The following is a 27,951-nucleotide window of genomic DNA, read 5'->3' as shown; positions in this document are numbered from 1 at the left end:
GAAGACGGCATCATGAAGCTTTTACCTTGATACCTGCAAAGACGATGTGAAAAGGAGCAATTCCATTAAACTCTTTAAACCTTCAGTTCTTGTTTGAAAAAGTATAATGGTAATTTTTAATTGAATGCTTATCTTAATTTTTCTATCCATCTGTCTAGTTGGTACTTAGGTACTCTAAGTAAGGTTCTGTCTTTTCATACAGATTATTTAATCAAAGTCTCTGAGGCTCTCTTACTTTACTTTCTAGGGAGCTCAGATCTTTACATCTTTGCAAAGCTCAGGTATATGCAAAGATAATTTGGGTATGCTTACAAAATTTGTCTCATTCAGTCCTATAGGGTTGATCATGCAGTCAAAAGGGAAATTGATCTTTACTACATACTATTTAAAATCAAGATTTTCTAAATAAATAAAACTATAACAGAAAAAAAATAAAAATAATAAAACTATACCAGAATCTTAAATTAAGGATGTAAAGGAATTCCCCTAGATAATCTACATGTTCTTTTTTCCTCTTGGGGCTGATGACATACCTCTCCACGTTGAGCTATAGTTTTCCAGCTCACTCTTTCTGAGAAAAGATCCTTTCCCCTTGGAACAGAAATTAGATTGAGCTTGATCCTAGAGAAAAGGTGATACCTGGTTGTACCACAAGGAGAATTGTTGTTCGTCCCAGTGGCACAGTGTTGTCTTGCATTAAGTGTTCTGAGACTAATTAATCAGGAAATGACTCTAATTAAAAAGGAAACTGCTCATCAGCTGCCTTCTCAGGCTATTTTACAGAAAGAAACTGTAGACTTAGCTACTTGCTTTCTAGCTTCTAGCAACATTCTTTAACTGCTTATGTCCCAGGTGAAAGGGGTAATTTAGGGATTTCTAGCAGATTATTTTGTAGTAATAAACTTTGATATTTAATGGACTTGTTTTCAGATGTAAATTTACATAATAGCAATAATACTTGAGTTAGAATATTTGGTTGATCTGCAAGGCTTTTTAACTTGTAATCTTATGTTTTTTAAATCCTGGAACAAGCCACGCTATATAGAAAGAATATTAGTAGGTAACATTTGGGTTTGTATGTAGATACATATAAATACAAACAAACATATATATGACATACAAGATCAAAATAAACATAAATATCTAACAGCAATTAGTGAATTTACCTGTTTAAATCACAATGGCATTTCTGTTAGCTTAACAGTCTATTTGGCTTACCTGAAGTCATCTTAGAGAATTACTGTATAAGAGAAGTTACTTCACAAGGTTGTGTGCTTTATGTATGTATTATATGTCTTGTTTCCCAGGCCTATTTATGTTTGTATGATGATTATTATATCCAGCATATCAGGTATTTCTTAATTTACCAAATGGTAATTGATTATGAACTACTAATAAAAACTTTATAATTTTTCCTGGTGTTGCTTTTGTTAATTTTACTTCCAATCTTTTGATATTTGTCCTAATACACAGAGGTTTATTAATTTCTAAAATGGGCAGGTAGTTGGAAAAATTAGGGAGGTAAGAGCTGGAAAGCTACCCTCAGCAAGGGCGGGAATTGTAACTTACCCTTCCGTGTATCCTTACCACCCTCCCATTCCCAACCGTTGGCACATGGTAGAGTCAGAGCATATGAAGCTGATTTGAATTGTGGCCTTTTGGGGATCAATTTATTCTGTGCCATTATTTCAAATCAGTTGTAGTTCAAGGTGGTCAATCTTGTACAAATGATTGCTGGTACAACACAATCTAATATTTACAAACCTCATGGCATGCTTAGCCAGGGCAAACATAGTCTTATGAGAGAAGGAGCAATTGCTTTTTAAAGGTAGATGAATTTCTATTAGACTTGTAGTTTGTTTAAACAAAGGAAGAAAAGTTATTAACCCCCAAATGCCACTAACCTATATCATATGTGATGGGTCTAATGGGAGCAAGACAGTGTCTTGAACAAGAACAGTATTAAAGCCAGGAGCCATAGCTTTTATTCAGGTTTTATATCTGGTCTTATTTTTGTTTCGGGTTTTCTTTGAACTTTAGGTGTATGGATTTGTGTTAATTTGAATAACTCAGTTACTCAAATGTTCACCTTATTTGAAGTATTCTCATATGTTTATTAAATACATTAATTTTAAGAAATGATTTAGAAACATTTATTAATCTTTGTGACTTATCTATGGAATAGATTGATTTCAAGTAATAGTATTACAAGTTAATGCAGAAGTCTAAAGGTTTAAATATTCAGCCCAAGGTCAAATGTGTGTCAGAAGTAGAAATAAAAACTGGACTTAATTTATCTGTGGTTTCTAACTCTTTTAATGTTTTTCACTGAACATTGCTTGGAGCATAAGGTCATAGAGAATATTTCTTCTTTATATTGTGATAAAACTGCAGGCTTATTAAACTTTTCATTAATAAATACTACCTCCTGAGACTAAACACTAAGAAGCAACTTGCTGGCTTTCTAGAGCTGGCCTTTTGAATGCTGAGGCATGACAGCACACGTGTAGAACTTGTTTTGTTTGTTATCTGGGTTGCTCACCAATGTTGATACCTCCCCTCCAAGGTGTACACATGGCAGTGGATGAAAACTGTGCCTTACCCCAAAATGATGCTGAACTGTTCCAAATTAGGCACTCAAGTCACTTAATTTTCTTAGGTAACAGGTCATATTCAGATTTAGCAAGGTAGTAGATATTATTTCCACTTATATTGTTTGTGGAACTCTGCATAGAATGATTTTATTACTATATAAGAGAGATTCTCTTGGTGTTAAATTCTGTCCAGTTTGTACCAAATTTGTTGGTGTCTTAAGTCACTGACAATTCTTGAATATAGGGTCCTCTGGTGACATATTAATACTTTGAGAGAATGGTTACAGTTAAATCATGACTATGTCTTTTTATTCTGGAGATAGAGATGTTCTTTAACAATGCCTGCAGCAGTGAAGCATCCTTGAAAAACAAGAGAAACCCATGTCTTATCGCGGTAATTTTAAAGGTTATTTAAGAATCGTATAATGCTTCAGGGGCACTCCAAAGAGTCTTTAAAGAGTGTTTAGTCTCATGAAAATATGTCAGTAATACTAAATGCCAGCATTACGTCACTTTGATCCTATGTAGAGTATAAACTTAGAATACAGTCTAAGATGCTGATTCCATATCCCTCTGCAAGTTTTGATTTAATCATTAAACACTGAGTCAGTTCTTGAGAATCTGTTTTTGGTTTGTTTGCATTCAGTTCTAAGTTCACTGTCACCTTTTTTTCTTCTTGCCAGAAACATTATCTAGGACAGACCTCTACATTTAATGGGCATTCAGAATACTGTGGATCTTGTTAAAACGCAGATTCTGATTCAATAGGTCTGGGATGGGGATTGCGATTCTCATTTCTAACAACCCATCAGGTGATGCCAATGCTACTACTAGTCCATGAACCACACTCTGAGTAGCAAAGGTCTGGGTCCTAGACCTTAAACTCTAAAATGTTTCTGAAGTATTTTTTGAATGATTATTAGCTCAGTGAATGGGTGTAATTACTCCTGGCTTATTTTAGTTAAGAAAGATAAAAACGCTAAAAAGTCATAACATAGTTTACTATTCACTGTAAAATAGTTAATTTTTTTTTATAATCGTGGATAGCCTTCATTAATAAGAGAGTTTACAGATGGACAGATGAGACAATATAGTTTAAAAAGTAAAATAGTTATACAGTAGTTCCTTATCAAAAGAATACTATGTAAATAAATATAAAATGGATTAAATATAGTTGCCTTATAAGGTTTAAGGTTTTTTCATTAATTTATGCTTTATGTAACAAACAAATCATGTGATATTTGGCTTTTACTTGATGCAAAAGAAGGAATGAAAGTCAGAGAATCAGAGAAGTAGATTCTTCTGAACAATTTTTCTCTCCTGGGTTTTGGCTGTCTACTTTATTTATGTATGTATGTATGTATGTATGTATGTATGGCTGTGTTGGGTCTTCGTTTCTGTGTGAGGGCTTTCTCTAGTTGCGGCGAGAGGGGGCCACTCTTCATCGCAGTGTGCGGGCATCTCACTATAGTGGCCTCTCTTGTTGCGGAGCACAGGCTCCAGACGCGCAGGTTCAGTAGTTGTGGCTTATGGGGCTAGTTGCTCCGCGGCATGTGGTATCTTCCCAGACCAGGGCTCGAACCCGTGTCCCCTGCACTAGCAGGCAGAATCTCAACCACTGCGCCACCAGGGAAGCCCCTACTTTCTTTTTTGATTCAGGCTTCTTCTTTAATTCTCAAAATGTGTGGAGCCTTTTAGGTTTTCCACTTGAGCCTAAAGAACAAGAATTAAATTTTACTTCCATTAATCTGCATTCCTGTACTACTCGACCCATCACATTTAAAACCTTAATACATTTTACTTCCCAGGAAGATAAGTCCTGTTTCCCATTCCTTCTGTTGGGTTATACTGGAGAAGAGTCCTTTAGTGAAAGAGCCAACCACATTAATTTGAAATGTTCTGTCTTGGAGATAGTAGCTTAACACAGAGTTTAAGGTTATTGGAGGGCTTTTTTTTCTTTTTGGAAATGGGTGCATATGTAGCCAGAAAAATACTGTGACAAACAGCCCTCTGGGGAAACTCGGCCACTGCCTTTGCTGTGGAATTGAAGTGATGCATATAAAATGCATTAACCCCCAAAGCCTCTTTATTTATATTACCTTTTAGAAATCACTCCCAGGAAGAAAATGAGTTTAGGTATTCTTCATGACATATTTGATCACTGACATAGATATAATTGTATGAATCTTGAACATACTACGTATTAATCTAGATTATTGATTTAGAGACCATTAGGTTGAATGTTAGTAATTTAATTTGTGGGAGTGCTTTTTAAATGATACTTGTCATTCAAGACATGTTTGGTATTATGCTAAATACCCAAGAGGATTTATAAACTAGTTTTTAATTTTCATTTCTAATATACCTTTCATCTCTCCCTTTTATGCTACTTAGTTTTGTCTGAGTAGCCAATGTGGATTCAGATTTTGGGCCTGAAGCATATATAATTTTTGCGGGGGGCAGGGGAAGCTTTTTAAGGAAAATAATCTTTTTCTTCTTTGCAAATTTTACCAAAGCACATAATAATGTGAACATATTTCTGGGACCCTTCCAGAACAGAATGAAGCTTAAGCTAAGCTTTATCTTTTGCCAGTATCTCAAACTGAGAAAATACTTTGTACTTTTTTTCCTGTCGAAGTGTAGCCCAGTATATTTGGAAAGAACATAGTTAGGATTCAAACATGGGCTTTCTCCATCTTTGCTATTGCTAGAGCCCTAGGTACATCTTTTTCCAAGATGACAACAGTAACTTTCTCAATGGTCTTCCCAATTCCATTTTTTCATACCCCGCCCCCTTCCCTACAGCCTGTTTTCCATATTATGGCCAGAAAACGCTTTTTAAAAAACTTTCATTGATGCATTTAGGATAAAGAACAAAATCCAGATATTTATTACTATCTTCAGTGTTCTTCATTCATTCCTGAAGATCCATGTTTTCTCTCTGCTGTCATTATCCTTGAGCCTTTCTTTAGCATTTCTTATGGTGCAGGTCTGTTGGTAACAACATAGTTTTCTATTATCTGAAAATGTCTTTATTTTGCCTTTATTCTTAAAGGGTATTTTCCCTGGATGTAGACTATTGGGTTGACAGTTTTTTCTTTCAGCGTTTTAAGGATATTGTTTACTGCCTTTGGTTCCATAATTACTGATGAAAGTAAACGATCATTTCAGAGTCGATTTCATGGGCATGTGACCTGTGTGGGTGCATAGAGTCCCATACTTAGAAAGGATCTGTGATTGGTTACAGTTTCTGCAGTTGCTGTCTTGAAATTCTTAATAGTTTTGAACAATGGGCTCCGTATATTCATTTTGCACTGACACTCACAAATTATATAGCTGGTCCTGCATCATTCATATAATCATCCTTCATATCTCCAGTATGTAATACGTTGTCTTTCTTTGGCTGCTTTCAAGATTTTCTCTTTCACTTTAGTTTTCAACAATTTGACTATGATATGCCTAGGCATGGTTTTCTTCATTGTTAATCCTGCTTGGAGCCGTAAATCTATAAATTTACGTCTTTCACCAGATTAGGAAAAATTGGGGGCATTATTTTTTAAAATATCTCTTACACCCCAATTCTTTCCTCTACAACTGGAATTCTGAGTATTGGTATTGTGCCCTCACATCCCTGGAGTTCTTTATTTTTTGTCAGTTGTTTTTTTTTCTTCTTTAGATAGGATAACTTTTGTTGATTTTTCTTCAAGTTTACTTACCTTTTATCTCAATTCTTAGTCCATCTAGTAAATTTTCATTGCATGTTTATATTCTAGAATTTTCATTTGGATCTTTTTTGTATTTCAGTTTCTCTATTGAAATTTCTTCTCTTTTTAGTCATTGCAACTATAATTTTCTTTCCATCACTGAGCATAGTTATAATAGCCTCTTTTTTTCCCTTGCAAAGATATGTTTAATAAAACAGACTAAAAATGAGGTGATGATGACACTGGAGTGAAGAGAAGAAAGCATAATAACATATTTAATCAGGGTATAATTGTTACATAGAAATGTTTTTGACTTTTTAAAAATAATTTAATTTTCTGAACATATTTTTAACTAATGCTGGGGCTAGTTTGCTGATAGCTCCATGTACAGCCCATGCTTATTCACAGAATACATTTAAAAATGTTATTTTTATTTTTTTATGAGGTAATAGAATTTATTCACAAAATCTCATGCATGAATGAGGCCCAGTATCACCTTGTGATATAAACAAAATAACTATTTCATATAGGCAACAGTTTCTATGAATAAAAACATTCAGGAAGTGAAGCCATTTACTTATTTTGCATTATTTATACATGTACAATAGCCTCTTAAAAGTCCTTGTCTGATAATTTCAACATTTGGATCATCTTAAAGTTGGCTTCTTTTGATTGCCTTTTCCTTTGCAAATGGGTTACAGTTTCCTGGTATTTGTTTGTCAGATAATTTTGGCATTCTCTTCTGGAAAGTGTGAATGTTATGAGAGTATTGATTTTTTCTTTTAGCAAGTGTTTAATTTTGTTTTACTTAAACTATAAACTCTTGTCTTGCCTGTGGTGGTCAGCAGCCCAATTCTCAGTTCAGTCCATTTATCTTGAGCCTACCAGTTTGTAGTCTGTCACGTGTGTGCTTGATTTGGGGGTTACCAGAGACTTGGGCAGATATTATACACAGAATTTAGAGTTCTCATTTTCTAGCTCTGTTTCCCCATTATTTCCGTCCTCACTGTGGCAGTTGTAATTACCCTGGGTATTGTCCTTGGTTCCTCAGTCAAAAAAGATACAGTAGGGCTTCCCTGGTGGCGCAGTGGTTGAGAGTCCGCCTGCCGATGCAGGGACACGAGTTTGTGCCCTGGTCCGGGAAGATCCCACATGCCGCGGAGCGGCTGGGCCCGTGAGCCATAGCCGCTGAGCCTGCGCGTCTGGAGCCTGTGCTCCGCAAAGGGAGAGGCCACGACAGTGAGAGGCCCGCGTACCGCAAAAAAAAAAAAAAAAAAAAAAAGATACAGTAGTGGGCTTTCTTTTGGAACTTCAGCCACGCTGCATCACACTGTCAATGTGACCTCCCCTCAGGCCAAAGCTGCAAAAATGTGAACTTATCTCAGCTATTTCCTTTCTCCAAGTTTTGACTACCTCTCCAAAGTATGCCTGCTCTTTTTCTCTCTCTAGAGTCCTCAGTGAGTTGTTTTTTTGTATTTAGTCTAGAGCTTATACTTGGCCTGTTAAGGCTTACCCTGTCATACCAGAAGTATAGCTCCTGTATGTATCAAGCTTTAGTACTTTTGAAGGGAAGCAAGAGTGATTCTTCTGAGGCTTATTAGCATATGGTGCTAAGAAGGTAGAAATTTTATAATTTTTATAATTATAGTATTAAATTATATTTAAACAAATATTAATGATATATAATAATGATAGTTAATAATTTTGAGTATTTACTATTGAATGCATTAACTCATTTAATCTTACCCTATGAGGTTGCTATTGAAGCACAAAGATTTTATATAACTCGCGCAAAGTTAGAGATGTCTGGTTTAAGAGCACATGCTTTAGATTACTTTTCATAAGGAAAAAAGAGCTTTCTGTGGTGTCTTTCAGTTTGGAGACTTGTAAATGTAACAAAGGAGAATCTCTTCTCTGCCTATTGGGTAAAAATCGCCTTGTGTCTAGGCTTCCTGTGCCTGATTAATAAGGATCATCAAGATTTAAGTAATTTTTTTTTTAACATTTGAACAACTTCCAAAAAAAGTTTTAGGAATAGAAACTTAAATTCATAGTATTTATTTCATAGCTGTCTTAGTCCATTTGGGCTGTTATAACAAAATACCATAAAGTAGGTGGTTTACAAACAACAGAAATTTACTTTTCACAGTTTTGGAGGCTAGGAATTCCAAGATCATGGCATTGGCAGATTCAGTGTCTGATGAAGGCCCACTTCCTGGTTCATAGACAGTACCTTCTTGCTTTGTCCTCTCATGGTGGAAGGGGCATGCTTTCTTGGACTGCGTTTATAATCACTTCTGAAAGACCCCATTTCCTAATATTTTAAAATTCAAATTTCAAGATATGAATTTTGTTGGAACCTAAACGTTAAGTTCATAGAAATAGCCCTTCATAGTTTATAAGATTTTTTATATCTAGTTTCTAGTTTTATCCTTATGAAAGCCTCATATAATACTGAGTTAGGCCAGTAATAATTCTACCCCCTTTATTGATGTGGAAATAGAGGCCCAGTGGAAGTTATATGAAATAGTCTTATGTTGGTCAGGTCCATTCTTCTTTAACTTAAATCTGCTTTAAAATATTTTCCTTTAAGTATTATTAGTAAAAATAATGACATTTTTAACATACTTTATATTTTTCTCAAAATGTTTTATAAATATTTTGTCAATTAATATTCCAAGTAACCATCTAAGATAAGATGGTTACACAAAACTATTGGTGTATTACCCTATTTTCAGATGAGAAATCAAAGATACAAGAACTTATTTGTATGGAATATGTAGTACATAGTGATAATTATAACATCTGAAGCTATAGCCTAGATCTCCAACACTAAGTTCTGGGTCCATTCTTCTATACCACACTATCTTCTTTTGCTTATAGGTAACTATGCCAGTATAGAATATACCCTTATCTCACTAACATTTTTCCATAGTATCTTTAGACTGCACCTGACATTGTGGGAAGCACTTAACACTTTATTGAATTGACAGGTAATGAATACAGATAAATATTTTAGCACTGTCTCCTGATGTCTTTTGGACTTTTCTTCATTCTCTTCTGGAAAATGTACTCTGAGTAAAACTGCTTTTTCTTTATCTCAAAATGAACCGCATAGTATTTCCAAAATGCTTTATACCTGTACTTTGAATTTTGAGTCAATTAATAAAAAAATTTAAAAGACTTCTGGGCCAGAGGGGCTATTTAAATGCTAAGTAATATGCTTTGGGAGGAAAATGCATTATAAATATTTATGTTTAATAATTTTTCTAAAATTCCTTTTTTGGAAGTCTTTTGAACATTTCTTTTTTGTTTGCGCCTTTCTTTCCTCTTTTCCCTCCTCCCTCCTTCCTTTCTTTCCTCCCTCTTTCCCTTCTTAGTATAGAGTACATTTCTGTGAAAGCTATATTCTATATTCTGCCAAGCCCTCAAATCTAATTTTGGAACAACTTCTGTAGGTAATTTAAGTACAGAAGGCAGACTAAGTGTTCATTTTACTTTTGACTTATATATGACATCTGTTTAGAACTCGACTTTCTCTCTTTTCAGAAACAGGAAAAAAATTATTTTTGGACATGTAGGCCAAAGGCAAATGATCTGAGAAGTAAGCATCCTTGTTCCTAAAGGAAAACTCACTTCAGTTTATAAGAAAAGATTATTTGACCAAAACCGAAGGATTTCAAAAAGAAAGCATGGTATATAGTAGTCTTTCAAGAAGTTTACTGAATGATGAATGAAGAAAAATGTGTGTCTACGTTTTTATGGCCCACCTACAATATAGGATATATCTTTTTTTTTGTTGTTTTATTTTGTTTTTTGCGGTACACGGGCCTCTCACTGTTGTGGCCTCTCCCGTTGCGGAGCACAGGCTCCGGACGCACAGGCTCAGCGGCCATGGCTCACGGGCCCAGCCGCTCTGCGGCATGTGGGATCTTCCCAGACCGGGGCACGAACCCGTGTCCCCTGCATTGACAGGCGGACTCTCAACCACTGCGCCACCAGGAAAGCCCTAGGATATATCTTTTTTCTTTCTGACCCACTACCAAAGAAGGATTGTAAAATTGCTGTGTTCAGTAGTATTGGCCTAGAACAAGATGTGCTTATGGTGTGAATGTAATAACCTTTATGTGTCTTACTCTCAGACTTCATGCCCTTAGGGTAGGTAGAGATACTGGCTCCTAGTTTAACTTCTGCTACTTTTCCGTTCTCAACTTGGCATTTAAAATTAGTAAACTGCAGATTTAACGTTCATTTATTTCCTCAAGTCCATGTCATTTCTGTATTTCTTTAGTTATTAAACACTTTTTGATAGTGGTAAAATACATATTTTATTGACTTTTAGAAATGTTTTATCATATATTTTTCAGACTTCATTGTAAGACATCTTAGTCACGTGTATGCAGCCATATTTTAAATAAACAAATAATAACTGTATTTTAAATCAAAATTGCTGGGAAAAGGTGCTGAGTAATTTAAACCACATTCAGTATAGTAATCTCCTTGAAATCACATTCTTTCTGAAGTGTCTTATTGATAATATGAAATAAAAAGAGGAATACATTCCAGTCTTTATTGCATTTTATTGACCTGTATATAGCATCAGTTATGGTACACCTTTATGTTCCATTTATGCCCATGATTTACACTTTATTGGCATTATTATTGTTATAAAATTGTAATATACAATGGAATGCAAGCTTTTGTAGAATTAAAATAAGCCAACAATTGGATTATTATTTAACATTTAGAACAGAATGATTAGATCATCCTTGTTGGTCAGTGTAAGCAAATAATAGGGGACTTTCTAGCTTTTTTTCCCTTTTTCTTTTTTTCTGTTTCAGTTGGTAAGGAACACTGTTACATGCATAATATTATTTGAGATGTTTAGGTCATCAGCCACAGCATTGGGAATCTTTTTGTCATGCTGAGTTTTTTCACTGGAATTTGTTATGGCATTTGCTGTAAATAGGATTAGACCTGTAAAACCAACAGATATGTAGTATGTTATTCTTTATTAGTAGTTTTCTGTAACTTTCATGTCTACAGTCTTTGTGTTTGAGCTCACATTTATTATGTTCTTAATAGGCACTGTTTTGGATGCAAAAATTTCAGGGCTCTCAAGAACTCTAAAAAAGGATCTAGTGCATGCTTCATATGTTAAGCATCTCATTTTATAAATGAGGTGAGGCATTTGGGACTGGGAGAAGTCAAGGGACTTTCTCCATATCATGCAATGAATAAGTGAACCAGAGCTTTCTTCGCTCATTTCCAGTAGTGTTTGGCTAAGACATGAATAGCAGTTTTAACTATTGTATTCAGAATTCTCCACAAACTTGAATTCTTGTGTAAAGCCCCCCAAATATAAGGAGCAAATTAGATATAACTTAATATTTTAAATTTTAATAGATTAAAAAAGTAAATAAAACAAAACAGAAACAAACACCTTAGTCTGATTGTCCTGTCTATTGTCTTATATTAATGGTGGGGTTTAGACCGATGTTTTCCATAAATACAATTAATCCTCAAGTTACCTAGTAATTGACATTTTTCTCTTGATGCTGTTCATTTTGGTTAAACTCATTTTATGCAATGTTAAAATTGATAAATGTAAAGACATTCCATGGATATTGGGTAAATGGTTTGTCTGAAAATTTCCAAAACTTTTCTAACACCCATTTTGTGTGCAAAAACCTTAATTGTAGTAGTGCCATACATCTAGTTTATTAGGAAGCTCAAAGGATTAGAGTTATATTTATAATTAACTTTCATCTACTTAGAGGGAAGAACACTTATTATTGTAATTGTTATTGCTCAAAAGGCATAATTTTACTGTATGTTACAGCCTATTGGCCACCATCATTCTCATGAAGTTCTTTAAGAAATTTTTCGTATTTAATACCTTTGCTCTTGAATAACACCAATAATTTCATTTCCCTTTGGGGCATACAGCTGTTTCCAGCCCACTCAGTGTCATGTCAGGGCATAAAATCATCTTGACAGAAAGGTCTAAATTATAAATAGTCCCATAATGACATTCAGCTTGGGTGGTACATTTATAAAAGGAGTTATTAAAGAAAATGTCATTCTAACCTATTACTATAACTAGAATCCTTCACAGTTCTGCAGCCATCTTTTGGTACAAAAATTTGGTAATACTTGCATATGTAAAACATTTAAACAGGACTATTAAATTTACAAGTATAAAGACATACTAGGGATGTTGGATAAGTGGCTTCCTAAAATTTTCCAAAACTTTTCTATCACAAATACATGTCTTCTCCCTTTCAAGACTGCTGAAAAATGGAGTATTAAGACTCCAAGGTTTTGGGACTTCCCTGGTGGCGCAGTGGTTAAGAATCCACCTGCCAACGCAGGGGACACAGGTTTGATCCCTGGTCCGGAAAGATCCCACATGCCGCGGAGCAACTAAGCCCGTGTGCCACAACTACTGAGCCTGAGTGCCACAACTACTGAAGCCTGCACGCCTAGAGCCCATGCTGTGCAACAAGAGAAGCCACCACAATGAGAAGCACGTGCACCGTGACGAGAGTAGACCCTGCTCTCTGCAGCTAGAGAAACCTTGCACGCAGCAACGAAGACCCAACGCAGCTGAAAAAAATAATAGTGTATGTTGTTTTTTTAAAAAAAGAAAACAGACTTCAAGGTTTTGATATTATTCAAATAGCATAGCACAGGAAATATATGATAAAAGAAAAAATATATGATAAATATATATATATATGAAAAAAGAAAAAGACCAGAGGTTGATTTATCTCATTGTTAGCATAACAATACTTCATTATGAGATAGCAGTCAGATTATCAGAACCTACTTCTAGTAATGCTTTTAGATTGTTGTGGAAATAAAAATTGAAAATTAAAAAATGCTAATAAGCATGGATTAAGAGTAAAACAAGATATTACAGATCATTCATGTAAATGATCATAACATTTATTTTTAATAAAAAGCAATAGAATTGTATTGGCCTCAGGATCAAAACAGTAGTGGTCATCAGTAGTCATTTTCTTTACTGGGTAAGGTAGGTAAGGGAAGAGTTTGTGCTTTTGTAATTATTCTCTTTCTATAGAGTTATCAGACTATATATATTATATGTAACAGGAAGCTTTACTAACCAACAGGTACACCAACTCTCCCTTTCTAGGTCTAAGGCAAATAATGGCTCTCTTTCCCACTGAGTCCAGTCTGAACTTCTCAAGTCGTCATCACTAGCTCACAAGATAAATCACTGCTAGTTTAAAAATAAGCCTATGGTTTTAGCGGGCAAATGCTGAAAAGCAGATGGATACAAATAAAACAGGGGTATCATGGAGTCTATTCCCGGCCAGTTCTCTTCAGTCCATAAATGCTGGAGAGATGTGTTATGTTAGCACCATATGTTACTACATTTGTTACCTGAATCTTGGTCGCTAGTTATTAGAAAGGAGCAAATGAAACTATGAAACTGAAGACTTATCTTGATTTTCTAATGTAAAGCACATATATCTGAAGTTTTAATTTCTTAGTATGGGCATCTCTGAGAAAACAATAAATTTATGCTACCTCATGGTTTAAATCCTTCAAAGATCTTACCACTGCTTATAGGAAGGACCTTTATGAATTTTCCCTTGATAATCTCATTATATTCCTTCATTGCACTTTACATTTCAGTGATGGTGACCTGTTTTTTATGTTTGTTTGTTTGCGGTACGTGGGCCTCTCACTGCTGTGGCCTCCCCCGCTGCGAGCACAGGCTCCGGACGTGCAGGCCCAGCGGCCACGGCCCACAGGCCCAGCCGCTCCGCGACACGTGGGATCCTCCCGGACCCGGGCACGAACCCGTGTCCCCTGCATCGGCAGGTGGACTCTCAACCACTGTGCCACCAGGGAAGCCCCGGTGACCTGTTTTAGTTCTTCTCTACTAGACTGTGAACTCTGTGAAAAAAAAGTCCCAGAACCTTGCACAATACCTAGCATGCAGTAGGACTTCAATAAATTTTTAAATAATTGAACTCTAATTGGATGAATCTGGGCAAAGCACTTTGTCAGTGAATAAATTTTTTTCCCACTTTTAGTGTTTTGTAGATCAGAGCAGTGAAGACTGGAGGTAAGAAGCAATTTAGAAAATCAGAAAATCCAGATTTTGTGCCAACTCTGAATAGTTGAGTTTAATTCAACATGCATTTATTGTTTTTTAATTTGGACTGCAGAGACAACTTGTAAAGACAAGAGCATGAGTACTTCAAATTTTCTTTCGAAAACTGAGTTATAGATGTTGCATTTCAAGCCAAGTAAAGGTTTGATTATTTTACACTTCATGGCTTTTTAAAATTCCAGTTGCTATAACAACTTTGATATTTCTTTATTATTTTTAGCACTTCAGTTGCCATAACAATAAGATATCTTAAAAAAATAGCAATTTTCTTTTATAAGGGAAAAATCTCTTTCAATTAAAAATGAATTTGAATCAACATTTCTTTCCTATAATGTGAACCCATTATTTAAAATGTACTTGTGCTGTTCTGTTTTCATATAATTTTAACAGACTTTGCCAGGAAAAGTTTTAAGGTTTAACTTTTCCCTCTATTTTTTTATTGTACAAAAATTAAAGGGAGGTAACTGTATTGAACCCATCCTGTGAGATAATATTAATACTTGATGGGATTTCATTGATATAAAAATCTTAAACAATATAATTTCCAGATTTGCTGTTGTATGAAGTAAGAAAAGAAAATGAATGATTGATAGCTCTTACATGAAAGATGTAAGAAAGCTTGGAATTTCCTTTTTTCCTGTGTTATTTTTAGGTGTATTTATTATGTCTGTTGCCTTACTAAAATAGTTACCACCTCACCTACCTAGAAATAACTGACAGTTCAGACCTGAGCTATGACACTTTATTCATAGAGAAGTACTTCTGTTTACTCTTGGATAAAAAATTCTTATAAGCTTAGTTTCTGATTTTTAATCCTCTAGAAAATTAAAGATAGCAAATTAGAAGAGGAACGAAGAGTACTGCTATATTTATATAGAGTCAAAAATATAGGGAGCTATGTATTCTTTTCTATGCAAATAGAGTCAGGAAATATAGGGAGCTATATATTCTTATCTAGGTACCTAGTTACTTGTAGAAATTAAAGTCTCTCTTGATTCAATATACATATATATTGAATCCAAGGTATGATTGTGTTATAAGATAGCATTCTAACTGACATTAACGGTGATGATCCCACCCTACCAGGCAAACATTAAATTATGTTCAGAATTCTCAATTTAAGAAGGAGAGGAGTGGATGATACATCTTATAAAGATTTAAATGTAAAATTGTATAAAGTAAAACAAAATTTAAAAAATTAAAAAAGAGAAACCTTCAATTATCTGGGAATTGCAGGATCCATGTAACTGAGATTTTTATGGCTCAAGGTTTGGTAATTCTTATATTACTGTGTTGCTAATCACATAAATTTCCTAAGATGTGTGGTCAGGTTCAGATAATGTGTTTCTTATGTGGGCCTCTCACTGTTGTGGCCTCTCCCATTGCGGAGCACAGGCTCCGGATGCGCAGGCTCAGCGGCCATGGCTCACGGGCCCAGCCGCTCCGCGGCACTAACCCGTGTCCCCAGCATCGGCAGGCAGACTCTCAACCACTGAGCCACCAGGGAAGCCCAATGTGTTTCTTTTAAGAATGTACTTTTTAAAAGGAAGGTTGAGGGAGTTGGCAACTCAAGAGAAGAGTGAAAGTATTGTTTTAAATTTCCTAATCTCAACAGGTTACTGTGGGTGTGGTTTCTTAAGGAGAAATGACTAAACAAAAAGCCTGTTGATAGTAAAGAATATGTTTAACTTCATTATCAGTGAGCTTTGAGTGAACAACTGCTATATGCTTTTTCTGGTTTATTTTTAATTACTAATTTTCATAACCAACTTTAAAAGTTAAGTATTGTTATCTCAGTTTTACAGATGGAAACTGAGACATGTGGAGAGAATGATGTACCCAAGGCCTCACAGTTAATAAGTGCTACAGCCAGTGCCAACCCAAATCTGGCTCATTCTAAAGCCTACATTTTCTTCTCTAAGTCACAGTCTTTCCTAGTCTTCAAACTAAATAAATGTTTATTAAAGGTAATAACATAACTTGGGGAAAATGGAAGGAAAGATCATACAGTGCATGGTTTTATTTTATTGTTCTGCGTACTATTTTTGACCAATTAATTTGATTTTAAGTATATATTTTATATTTGAGGGTTTCCCCCACTAAGAGTTAAACATCCCCATAAATTAGTATTTTCTTTGTCCATTTTCCTTTGTGATTGACTAAAGATAGTGGATTCTCTCAAAGGTTTTGCTTTCTCAGACAGTTGTCTTAGGCCCCAGCTAGCTAAGGCAGTCTCAGAGTATTGTATAACTGGCATTTAATAAGAAGTCTTTTCTCACTCAGTGTCTCACTTGCATCTGAGCTGTTGTGTCTGTGAGTACAAACAGTGAGCCATGAGTCAGGTATAATGATTGAGAGACTGTGAAAGTAGACACGGGCTAAATGTACTTATTCTGTCCAGCAGTATCTGTTCTTTTAGACATTTCAGTAGCCCTTATTCTTGGTGGGACTTTGCTTCTGAGGATTCTGATATTTTTCTTTTTCAACATCAATATTTATGATTTCCTGGCAGTGCACTCAAGTAATTTAGGTCTCTAATTTGATGGTGTTGCACTGAAATGGGGGCACTTGAAAAAAGCAAATGCAATCATCTTTATCATTCTCTTCAGCTATCACTTACATATGGGTGAAATGCACAGATCTTAAGTGTGAACATTTTGGTGAGTTCAACACATATGCATGCATATAACCCACAGCTATTAAGATAGAAAATCTTTCCATCATCCCTGAAAGTTTCCTTATACCTCTTGCCAGTAAACACACACGCACACACAGACACACACACACACACACCCCTGAAGCAAGTATGTTCTGATTTCTTTCATCAAAAATTAGTTTTGCCTGTTCCAGAACTTCATTGTATGGACATATCACATTCCCGTTTATCCATTCCCCTGTTGATGGATGTATGGGTTGTTTCTAGGTTTGGGCTATTAAAAATAAAGCTGCTATGTACATTTTTATACAAGTCTTTTACGGATATATGTTTCTGTTTCTATTGGATGGGATTGATGGGTCATAGGGCAGATTTGTTTAATGTTATAAGCAACTCCCAAACTATTTCAAAAATTTCCAAGTTGGGCCATTTTACATTACCACTAGCAATTTATGAGAGTTTCACTTGTTCTACATCCTTACCAACATTTAGTGTTTATCAGTGGCTTAATTGTATCCACTCAAATGGGTATATAGTGGTATCTCATTGTGATTTTACTTGGTCTTTTCTTGATGACTATTGATGCTGAGCACTTTTTCATTTTCTTGAATGACCATCTGTATATTTTCCTTTGTGAAGTGTCTGTGTCTGTATTTTTCCATTTTGATTGAGTTATTTGTATTTTTATTAACAAATTGTAGGAGTCAGTTATGTATTTTGGATACAAGTTCTTTGTAGGTTATATGTTTTACTAGTATTTTCTCTCAGTCTTTTTGACTTGCTTACTGATTTTCTTAATGACATCTTTTGAAAAGCAGAATTTTAATTTTAAGTATAATTTATTTTTTATGTTTAGATCTGTGATCATTTCAAATAATTTTTTGTGTATGGTATGAGAAAGGGGTCTAAGTTTATCTTCCTCCAGATATTCAAAATTTTCTAGTACCCTTTACTGAAAAAATTTCCTTTTCACCTTGACTTGTTTTAGAGTCTATTGAAATTCAGTTGGCAATTATGGGTTTATTTTTGGACTCTCTATTCTTTTAAGTCATCTGTTTGCCTGTCCTTATGCCAATCTTGATTATTGTGGCTTTATAGTAAGTCTTGAAATCAGGTTGTACCAGTCCTCCAACTTTTTTCTAATCTTTTCCCAAGATTGTTTTAGCTATCGTAGGTCCTTTGTGTTTATATGTAAATTTTAGAATCAACTTGTTAGTTCTACCAAAAGCCTACTTGGATTTTAATTGGAATAGCAATAAATCTGTAGATCAGTCTGAGGAAAACAAATATTCGTAACAATATTGAGTCTTCTAATCCATAAAGATGACATATCTCTCCATTAGGACCTTTTAATTTTTCTCAATGACATTTTATAGTTTTTAGGATAGAGGTCTTACATGTCTTTTGTTAAATTTATTCATATTTTCTGTGTTTTGAGGCTGTTGTAAATAGTTTATTGTTTAAAAATTTCATTTACTGTTGTTTGTTGCAAGTATATAGAAATGCAGTGATTTTTGTATACTGACCTTGTATTATGACAAAATTTACTCATTAGTTCTAATGGGATTTTGGGGCGGGCGTATTTCTTATGTATACAATCATGTCATCCTTTTCTTGTATTGCTTAACTATTTTTTTATATTGCTTATTATACTGGTTGGGACCTCCAGAACATTGTGCATAGAAGTGGTGCGAGCAGACATCTTTGCCTTGTTTCCAGTTTTAAAGGGAAAGCATTTACTCTTTCACCATTAAATATCATGTTAGCTGTAGGCTTTCCCATATAGTATCTTTGTCAGGGTGAGGAAGTTTTCTTCTGTAGTGCCATAAACTTAACATTTGTTAAATATTTTTAATTGTTAATAACTTGCCTCATAATAAAATTAAGTTAACTTACAAACTTGTTTTCTGCTCTTGAGGGGTCATGAAATAGTGGATTCTAACATGTCCCACTTTAGAGAGTTTATTTTTTCCTTAGCACTTAGACCAAGTTGCTTTAATACTACATTTGATAGTACATTTAAAATACATTGACACTGCATTTTGCAGCATTTGACATTCTTAAAATGATAGGTAAGTAATCATTATCTCTTGCTAGATATGATTTTTCAAATCAGTAGTCAAATATTCATATTGAATTGGGTTTAGGTAGAGGTATAGATGAATAATATTGTGCTTACTTTGAATATATTAGGAGGCTAATTATTTTCCCCCTGCAATCTGGTCATATATTTTATAGCTTTCTTGTGAATCTTGTATGTCATACAAGGGATTGCAAGGAACTTTGCATATTTGACCTTCACAAAACTGGTTATTAGTGTTTTTCTGTCTTTTTATAGACTCGTCAAGCTATTTGATATGCTTTTATATTAACATTATACTGAACACTTATTTGTTCAACTCCTATTCTTTGCCCAACACTGTAGTGTAGGCACTGGAGATATAATGAGGAACAAAACAGATGTTCTTCCCCTCATGGAGCTTGCAATCCAGTGAGGAAGACAAAACTGAATGAAAATATACTATAAACTGTGGTATGTGTGGAGTCTGGTCTAATCTGGGAATTCAAGGACCGTTCCTCTGAGGAAGTGGTATTTGAACTGAAGCCTGAAGATTGTATCTGAATTAACTAAAAGAAATGTGGGGGAAGGGTGGAGTGGAGGGAGGTAGAGCCAGTTTAGCTAATCCTAAATAATGTAGAAGAGAAGTTAGATTGAATAGATATATGGAGACCACATTTTATAGGACCTGTTAGTATTTTATCCTAAGGGCAGTGTAAAACCACTGAAGTATTTTAAATGGGAGTGATATCATCTCATTTGCATTTGGGAAAGGTTATTCTGCCTGTTTTGCACGTAATGGATTGAAGAGAGGCCACAGACCACTCAGGAAGATCAGATTGGAAGCCACTATAGTGGTTTACACACAAGATGGTGCTAGTTTGTTTAGGGTAGTGGAGGTGGAGAAAAGTTAACAGATGGGAGGAATAGTTGAAGAAATAAATTCTGAATCCATACACCTTTTTGTACCTTTAAAAAACCTTTTACTTTACCCTATATTTGTTTTTTACAATGTTGGTTGCTCATTTCTCCTTGATAATCATTGCCTACTGTTTATCCTATTTACTGTCGGTGGCTAATGATCCTCTCTTGCTTTGCTGTTTAGATCCTACTGAGCAGTTGCTTGAGTTGCTTAGATGACTAATAATGAAATATTGATACATATAAAGGACATATAAAATATATTTAAGGTATAAATGAAAAATTAAACATCTGTGATGTATCATCTCAAGAAGTTATACAGTTTTAGCTCTTAGAAGTAATTCTGAAGTAATTCCAAATAATGGTTCCTCTTAGATATTTCACAGCTAGTGTTCAACAGTTGAAAGGAGAAGAGGGGTGGTTGATAATGACTAATAAGAATGACAAAAATAAAACACCTAATGACCCCTAAAATGAAGAGAATTATGCATAACACAAAAACAAAGAGTGCTTTATGTAATGAGCTGTGTAAATATGATATTAATGCTCTTGTTATTAGAGCTTCACATTATAAATTAGTTTCTATTATAATCAGATCAGAAAAAAGGATGGAAAGGAAGAAAAGTGAGGGGCTAGTAAAAAATGTCAGTCTCAGAAAAGAAGAAAATTATCTTGTTTGAATTCCTGAAACTGTTCTTTTTGAAGTTGGTAGAAGAAAAGAAGGAAGCTTGGTGGGTCAAAGCTATTGCTTCTTAAACTCTCCCTCTCATATTATCATATACCTGTGGCAGCATGTACAACTAGGGATTATTTACAGTATTCTTAGACTCAAATCCCTATCAGTGATTATTTGTTGGAAATAAATGTGTCAAACTAAAGTGATCTAGGGACTTCCCTGGTGGCGCCGTGGTTAAGAATCTGCCTGCCAATGCAGGGGACACAGTTTCGAGCCCTGGTCCGGGAAGATCCCACGTGCCGTGGAGCAACTAAGCCTGTGCGCCACAACTACTGAGCCTGCGCTCTAGAGTCTCGAGCCACAACTACTGAGCCTGCGTGCCACAACTACTGAAGCCCGCACGCCTAGAGCCCATGCTCCACAACAAGAGAAGCCACCACAATGAGAAGCCTGCACACCGCAAGGACGAGTAGCCCCCGCTCGCCGCAACTAGAGAAAGCCCGCGTGCAGCAACAAAGACCCAATGTAGCCAAAAATAAATAAATTAAATAAATTTTAAAAAAAGTAATCTAGTATTTGAATTTCCCTAAATGATATTTTTTGCCATTTCTCTGATTTAAAAAATATTATGATTCAAAACTTGAAAAATAATGCACAGTCTATACTTTTAGAAGGATTTCTTTTTTTATTTTGGTGATGAGGTAGCTTTAATTAATAGCATTTTATTTTTCAATGGTTTTATAGTAAAGCTTCGTATTTAACTGTCTACATTCATGAATATTTATCACCTGTAATTTTTATTTTGAATATTTATTATTATTGTGAAAGAGAGTTTTAGTTAAATAGAATCTTGTTTGATTTCCATGCTTTTATGTAACCCTAAAAGTCAAAATGCTTCCCTGTAAAATAGGACTTTCTAGCCTTTTTATATTAAATTTAAATATTTACTTTCAAATCTCAATATGGTACTCATTCTAAGATTGTTATTCTAACTTATTTCATACACTTTTCTGGTAATGAGCAATATGCTTCCATTCTTTATTCCACCTAACCCCCTGAAGATTTTAACAGTAATATGATCTTCCTGAAAGGCAGTTCAACATGGAGGAAAGAATAGATCTATTATTTATTATTATTTAGAAATCATTTTTTGAAATCCAAAATAATTCTTCTTAGAAATTTCCTGACTAGCTGCTCTAGTGGAAAAGAGAGGGAATGAAGGAGGAGTTCATCAAAATGGTGTTAAGAATGACTTTTTTTTTTTTTTTTTTTTGCGGTACGCGGGCCTCTCACTGTTGCGGCCTCTCCCATTGCGGAGCACAGGCTCCGGATGCATAGGCTCAGCGGCCATGGCTTATGGGCCCAGCTGCTCCACGGCATGTGGGATCCTCCCAGACTGGGGCACAAACTTGTGTCCCCTAAATCGGCAGGCGGACTCCCAACCACTGCTCCACCAGGGAAGCCCCAAATGGAAATATTTTTAACCTCCATTATATAAATGAGCTTAATTACTTTCTTCTGACTTGGGTATGAGTAGCTCAAGCACTGTATGACAAAGTTCTTTGACTCTTTGACTCTTTTTCTATTAGGATAAAAAGTGGACTAAGCATTCATTCTATTTATTTCTAATGTCTTCTCTTCTGAGGTCATATTTGATCTTAAATATTCCAGCAAGTAGATTTTAGTATAGAGGTGTTAGTTCCAATGCTTTGTTTGTACAGTTAAATACATCAGATTCAGCAATTTAGTGTGGGTGTGGCAGTGATTGGAGAGATTACAAAATAACTTCTATTAATCAAAATATATTTTAAAGAGTAAAAATAGTAGCTGTATCATTTGAGTTCATGAAGACTTAGACGATTTTTAATAATTAATAGGTTTTTTCTGCCAATGAGCATTAGATTACTGCTGACTTTTTAGTGTCATAGTACCTTGTGGTAGTTTCTCTACAGGGTTTAAAGGTGTATCTCAGGGTTTTTTTTTTTTTCTGTCCTGCTCATAGGAAATAATCTTTACACATGCTATAAGGAAAATACCTCTAGAAATTCATACATGTCATTAATATGTTATAAGGATCGGTCAGTTCCACTGTGTTCTTTTGTCAATCTTGATCGGAGCTTGCCGAGTAAGTCTATAAGCCTGCATGTGCCTGGCAACTGTTACCTAGTGACAGTTTCAGCTGCAGTAGCCATTGGCTGTGCTGTTGATTGGGGCAGGAGGACCGAGTCACCTTTCTGATGGTGAGTTCTTCTGCATCAGCTCAGGATGAGGAGGAGGAGCAGGGCTTCGGTTCAGGTGGAGGCAGTGATACTGAGAGACTGTGAGGAATACACCGACAGCATCTCGGTAACTGCATCACAGTAAATCGGACTTCTGAATCAAGCAGCCCAGCCTAGCAGCTGATAAGAGTGAATGTAGGTGAGAAGCATTGTTTTATTCCTGTAACAAGAACTATTTTGTGATAAGTGAAACTAGGAATGTGCAAGGAGGAATATCCTGTGGCTATTATTATAAAAGAAGAAGGACTTCCCTGAATGCCTTGGTGGTGCACAAGAAAATAACTTTAAGAAGAATGCTTTCTGTTAAGCTCCTGCATTGTTCCTGAAGGAAATGTTTCTATTTCTAACGCATGTTCTTTCTACAAAAGGTATGACAGCAAAGACTGACAAGAGACTCTCTGAAATGCCTGTACTTTAAAAAAGACTTTTGACAAATGTTAACCTCATATCAGAATGACCTTGGAAGCATTTTGGATGGATTCTATCCTGCCAGTCTTTCAGTATTTCAAACTCTAGGATTTAAACTCATCTTGATGCTTTAGAAGTATTTTAAAACAAGAACATCTTATAACCTATCTAATGGCCCCTGTATTAATTGAGCACTTGCTCAAAATAGAACACAGAACTAGAAGAGGCATTTTCTTAACATATGGCTGCTATATAACTGCAAATATAACAAACAAGGTAATTTTCCACTTTGAAAAGGTTTAGTTGAAGTAATGATTTAATGTGTTAATCATTTAATGAAAACAGAAAAGATATAGCAATATAGATTAGAAAGCCTACTAGAAATACCTAAGTAATAAATAATGGCAGCATTTCTAGTCAGAAGCTCAGAGCATATAGGAAAGTTACTGTTGTCTAAATTTCATATATATTTACACATATTTGTGAGATATAGGTGTGGTTGCAAAGGTGAGAAATAACTTTGAGCTGTATATTTTATTATCATGCTCCGTTATAAGGAAGGTGGTGTATCAGATAATGAAGGTTGTTTTCAGTTATTGATGCTGAAACTAATAGCAAAAATGATTTTATTTTCCTTTTGAAAAGGAAGGAGTATAAATTACGATGCTGGTGGTAGCACCAGAAACTGTAATGGACTAAAACTCTTTTCATCTGAATGCTTAAAAAATGCATGCAGAATTAAAACTTCAGAAGTTTTTCATATTTTGTCAGTATTGACCCATTGTGTATTATCTTCTCTACTGGAAGTATGCTTTTTTTCTCTTATGAGAGTTACAGGGCAATCTGGAGTCCATTACTGCTGTTCTGCTCCTTTGTGCCCTAGTAGAGATGAGTCTTTTAGAATTAATCTTGTTGGAGAAGGGGGTTCTTAGCTTTTGAGAGAAAAGAGAGAGAAATGGATCATAAAGTTGACCCACCAGCATCAAACCCTGAACTGAGCCAAAGACACACTTTGCCACAATGAACTTTTTCTTAGCTTTCCAACCAAATCTGAGATCTTAATTATTTAAATTCTACAATATGAATCCATTTCTCCTGACAGATGAAACAGGAAGCCTGAGCCTATTTAAGGTTTTTTTCTCACTCTTTCGAGTTGATCCCTAAGAAACTACCTTTCTGAGGAGAACAAACGGCCCACAAGAGCTTTTCTTCCTTTGGCAATTGCTTTTTTTTCTTTTACAGATTTAATTTTTCATAGTGCAAGGTATTATTGAAAAGTCCGTTTTCTCTAGGAGTGCCTTGTGTCTGCAAAAAGTTGTTTGAAAGCACCGGAGGAAGCTAATCGGTGACCTTTTTTTCACCTCCTTTCTAGCTTATCCCCCTTCCTCCCCCCTCCCAAAGCTGAGGTGTGTTACTGCTGCACTGAGGCTGATGAAGAGACTTGAGTACTCCCTGGGATGCTCAGCTGTGACAGAAGCGCTGCCACTGTCTACTGAAGCTGATTCTGAGACACTCATGGGCAGAGTTTAGCAGATGCTAGGCAGGGCACCTGCTTGCTGTAGCCAGAGCTGCAGGTTCTTTTAATTCCGAGCCATGAATGAATCCAGGTGGACTGAATGGAGGATCCTGAACATGAGCAGTGGCATTTTGAATGTGTCCGAACGTCACTCTTGCCCACTTGGATTTGGCCACTACAGTGCGGTGGACGTCTGCATCTTCGAGACAGTTGTTATTGTCTTGCTGACATTTCTAATCATTGCTGGGAATTTAACGGTCATCTTTGTCTTTCACTGTGCTCCACTCTTACACCATTATACGACCAGCTATTTCATTCAGACAATGGCATATGCTGATCTTTTCGTTGGAGTTACCTGCTTGGTTCCTACTCTCTCACTTCTCCACTACTCCACAGGTATCCATGAGTCACTGACTTGCCAGGTTTTTGGATATATCATCTCAGTTCTAAAAAGTGTTTCTATGGCATGTCTTGCTTGCATAAGTGTGGATCGCTATCTTGCAATTACCAAGCCTCTTTCCTACAATCAACTGGTCACCCCTTGTCGCCTGAGAATTTGCATTGTTTTAATCTGGATCTACTCTTGCCTAATTTTCTTGCCTTCCTTTTTTGGCTGGGGGAAACCCGGTTACCACGGTGACATTTTTGAATGGTGTGCCACCTCTTGGCTCACCAGTGTCTATTTTACTGGCTTTATTGTTTGTTTACTTTATGCTCCTGCTGCCTTTGTTGTCTGCTTCACTTACTTCCACATTTTCACAATTTGCCGGCAGCACACCAAAGAGATAAATGACCGGAGGGCCCGATTCCCTAGCCACGAAGTCGCTGCCTCTGGAGAGACTGGGCATAGCCCTGACCGTCGCTACGCCATGGTTTTGTTTCGGATAACCAGTGTGTTTTACATGCTCTGGCTCCCGTATATCATATACTTTCTTCTAGAAAGCTCCCGGGTCTTGGACAATCCAACACTGTCCTTCCTAACAACCTGGCTTGCTATAAGTAATAGTTTTTGTAACTGTGTAATATACAGCCTCTCCAACAGTGTTTTCCGGCTAGGCCTCCGAAGACTGTCTGAGACAATGTGCACGTCTTGTATGTGTGTGAAGGATCAGGAAGCACGAGACCCCCAACCTAGGAAACGGGCTAATTCCTGCTCCATTTGAAGAAAACCACACAGTAAATCAAATGTAGTCTGACAGTAGTTCGGGATTGTATTCTTGCTTCATCTGGAAATTTGCCACTAGAGAAATATTTACTAGAATAGTTGACTATGAGAGGAAGGGACTAAAGGTTTTTTTTCATGGAAAAAAAAAAACCCTGAAGAAAAGGATGTGTAGAGGGTAATCTCGTGAGATAATTGTAGTGTGTGAGTATGAATGTGCAGTAATAGGCAAAATCAAGCACTGAGGATGGAAAAGTACCTCAGATCTTCCACAGGGCATGAGCAAAGCCCCTGGCGTGTGTCTCTCTCTCTGACTGGACTCTCTCCTCTGTCTCTGTCTCTCTCACTCTCTTTGTGTTTGTGGAAATTACTTACATAAATTGCCCTTTACAGAAAAATGCTACATATTATATATGTGGTAAAGTATAATTTTTTGCATCAAAGTGTACTTGTTTAAACTCACTTATCTACAATCCCTAAACGGTCTCTCCATGGAGGATGCATAGTAAGCATTGTATTTTATTACCTGCCACACAACCATTTTGCTTGTGTTTTTATAATATCCGTAGCACAAAATTTCTGCTATGAACAAAAAGAAACAGTATTTTTGTTTCTTCTGGGTAAAATTATGCTCCCTCCTCCTTCCTAACAGCTTTTTTTTTTTTCCTCTCCATTTTTCTTGATCTGCATCCTTTGGCACCTTAATCCAGAAGTGTCTTAGCTAATGAAAGAATCTACTATATAAAAGTCATAATGTTGAATGATTTATTCCTTCCAAAAAAGCATTCTATAGGTTGTATGAGATACTGTGTTAAGTATTTTTAATGGCTTTGGGAAACATTTTTATTTGTTTTCTTTTGAATTAGTTCATGTGCCCAAAGTGGTGTCTTTTTGTTTTTTGCAGGGGCTATAGTTAAGCTTTGTTTTTCTTTAAGATAATTCACAGATAATTCTAATGCAGATGCAGAGTACTCACTCAAAAGTGAGGTATTGCTCTTAAAGCTACTTGTGTCCTTTTTTTTCCTAAAGAGTAAAATATTAACCTTTTTGTGTTAGATTTACAAAGCTTATTGTTGTGTCTGCTAATTATTTGTATGATAATGCATTTGCACATACTATATTTTTTACAACAAAGAAAATGTAAATTACATTATGTGATCTGTGCCTAATGTCTTCTTAGCACACTATATAGATCAGTGTTGCTTAAGTCATCAACATTGGACAAAAATATACAAAAACTTCTTTTAAGAGAAAAATACTTTTGTGTAGTTGTTATTTAGATATTTCTATTAGACCAAGCTGCATTCTTAGTGATGCTGAGAATAAAATATACTTAATTATCAAATACAGGTAAGAACTGTCAGTATTTTCTTTTGTAATGATCTGTTTTCATATTCAGAGATTAAATTAACTTATTTTTTAGTGTGCTACATGGAATTGTGTAGTAAATTGTCAGGGGTTTAGATGTAGCAAAACAGCATTTGGGAAATTAGTAGTGAAGCAGGTGTAAGTGCTAAAACATCTAAATCTTACTTTTTTTACCATAAGTTTCCTGCCTGACAGATATTTTAAAATTTATATCAAACTACTGAGTATTTTTCTTCTCAGCATTTTTTATTTCTTTATTTTATGAAATGCATTTAGTGAAATGTGCCTATGACTCTTCAAATTGGAAGCCAAACATGTTTGCACACTGGTGGTTTGACTTCAGAGGTCTTTTAGTAAAAGAAATGTCATCATTTTATTGAGGTTGTTCTGAACCCATGTATATTTTTAAACATGTAAGGAAGGTTTAAAATAAAGAATAAAACAGTATTCTACATA

At 35.5% G+C, this 27,951-nt stretch overlaps 2 protein-coding genes across 4 annotated transcripts in view; both read left to right on the top strand.

Moving 5' to 3' along the window:
• RABGAP1L (RAB GTPase activating protein 1 like) overlaps positions 1 to 27,951 on the top strand; it is a 684,589-nt gene that overhangs the window by 203,523 nt on the left and 453,115 nt on the right. The gene's annotated exons all lie outside the window — the stretch shown is intronic.
• GPR52 (G protein-coupled receptor 52) lies at positions 14 to 27,822 on the top strand. Its single transcript, XM_089922006.1, has one exon. The coding sequence runs from the start codon at positions 25,043 to 25,045 to the stop codon at positions 26,126 to 26,128; it is 1,086 nt and encodes a 361-aa protein (XP_089778132.1). The 5' UTR covers positions 14 to 25,042; the 3' UTR covers positions 26,129 to 27,822.

The sequence above is a fragment of the Delphinapterus leucas genome, chromosome 1 (genome assembly GCF_059928025.1).
Source record: "Delphinapterus leucas isolate spDelLeu-1000000601 "Yukka" chromosome 1, BTC_Dleu_Yukka2, whole genome shotgun sequence".
NCBI classification, from domain to species: Eukaryota; Metazoa; Chordata; class Mammalia; order Artiodactyla; family Monodontidae; genus Delphinapterus; species Delphinapterus leucas.
The sequence above is the reverse complement of the archived record's forward strand: the minus strand, read 5'-3'. Positions and strand labels throughout refer to the sequence as shown.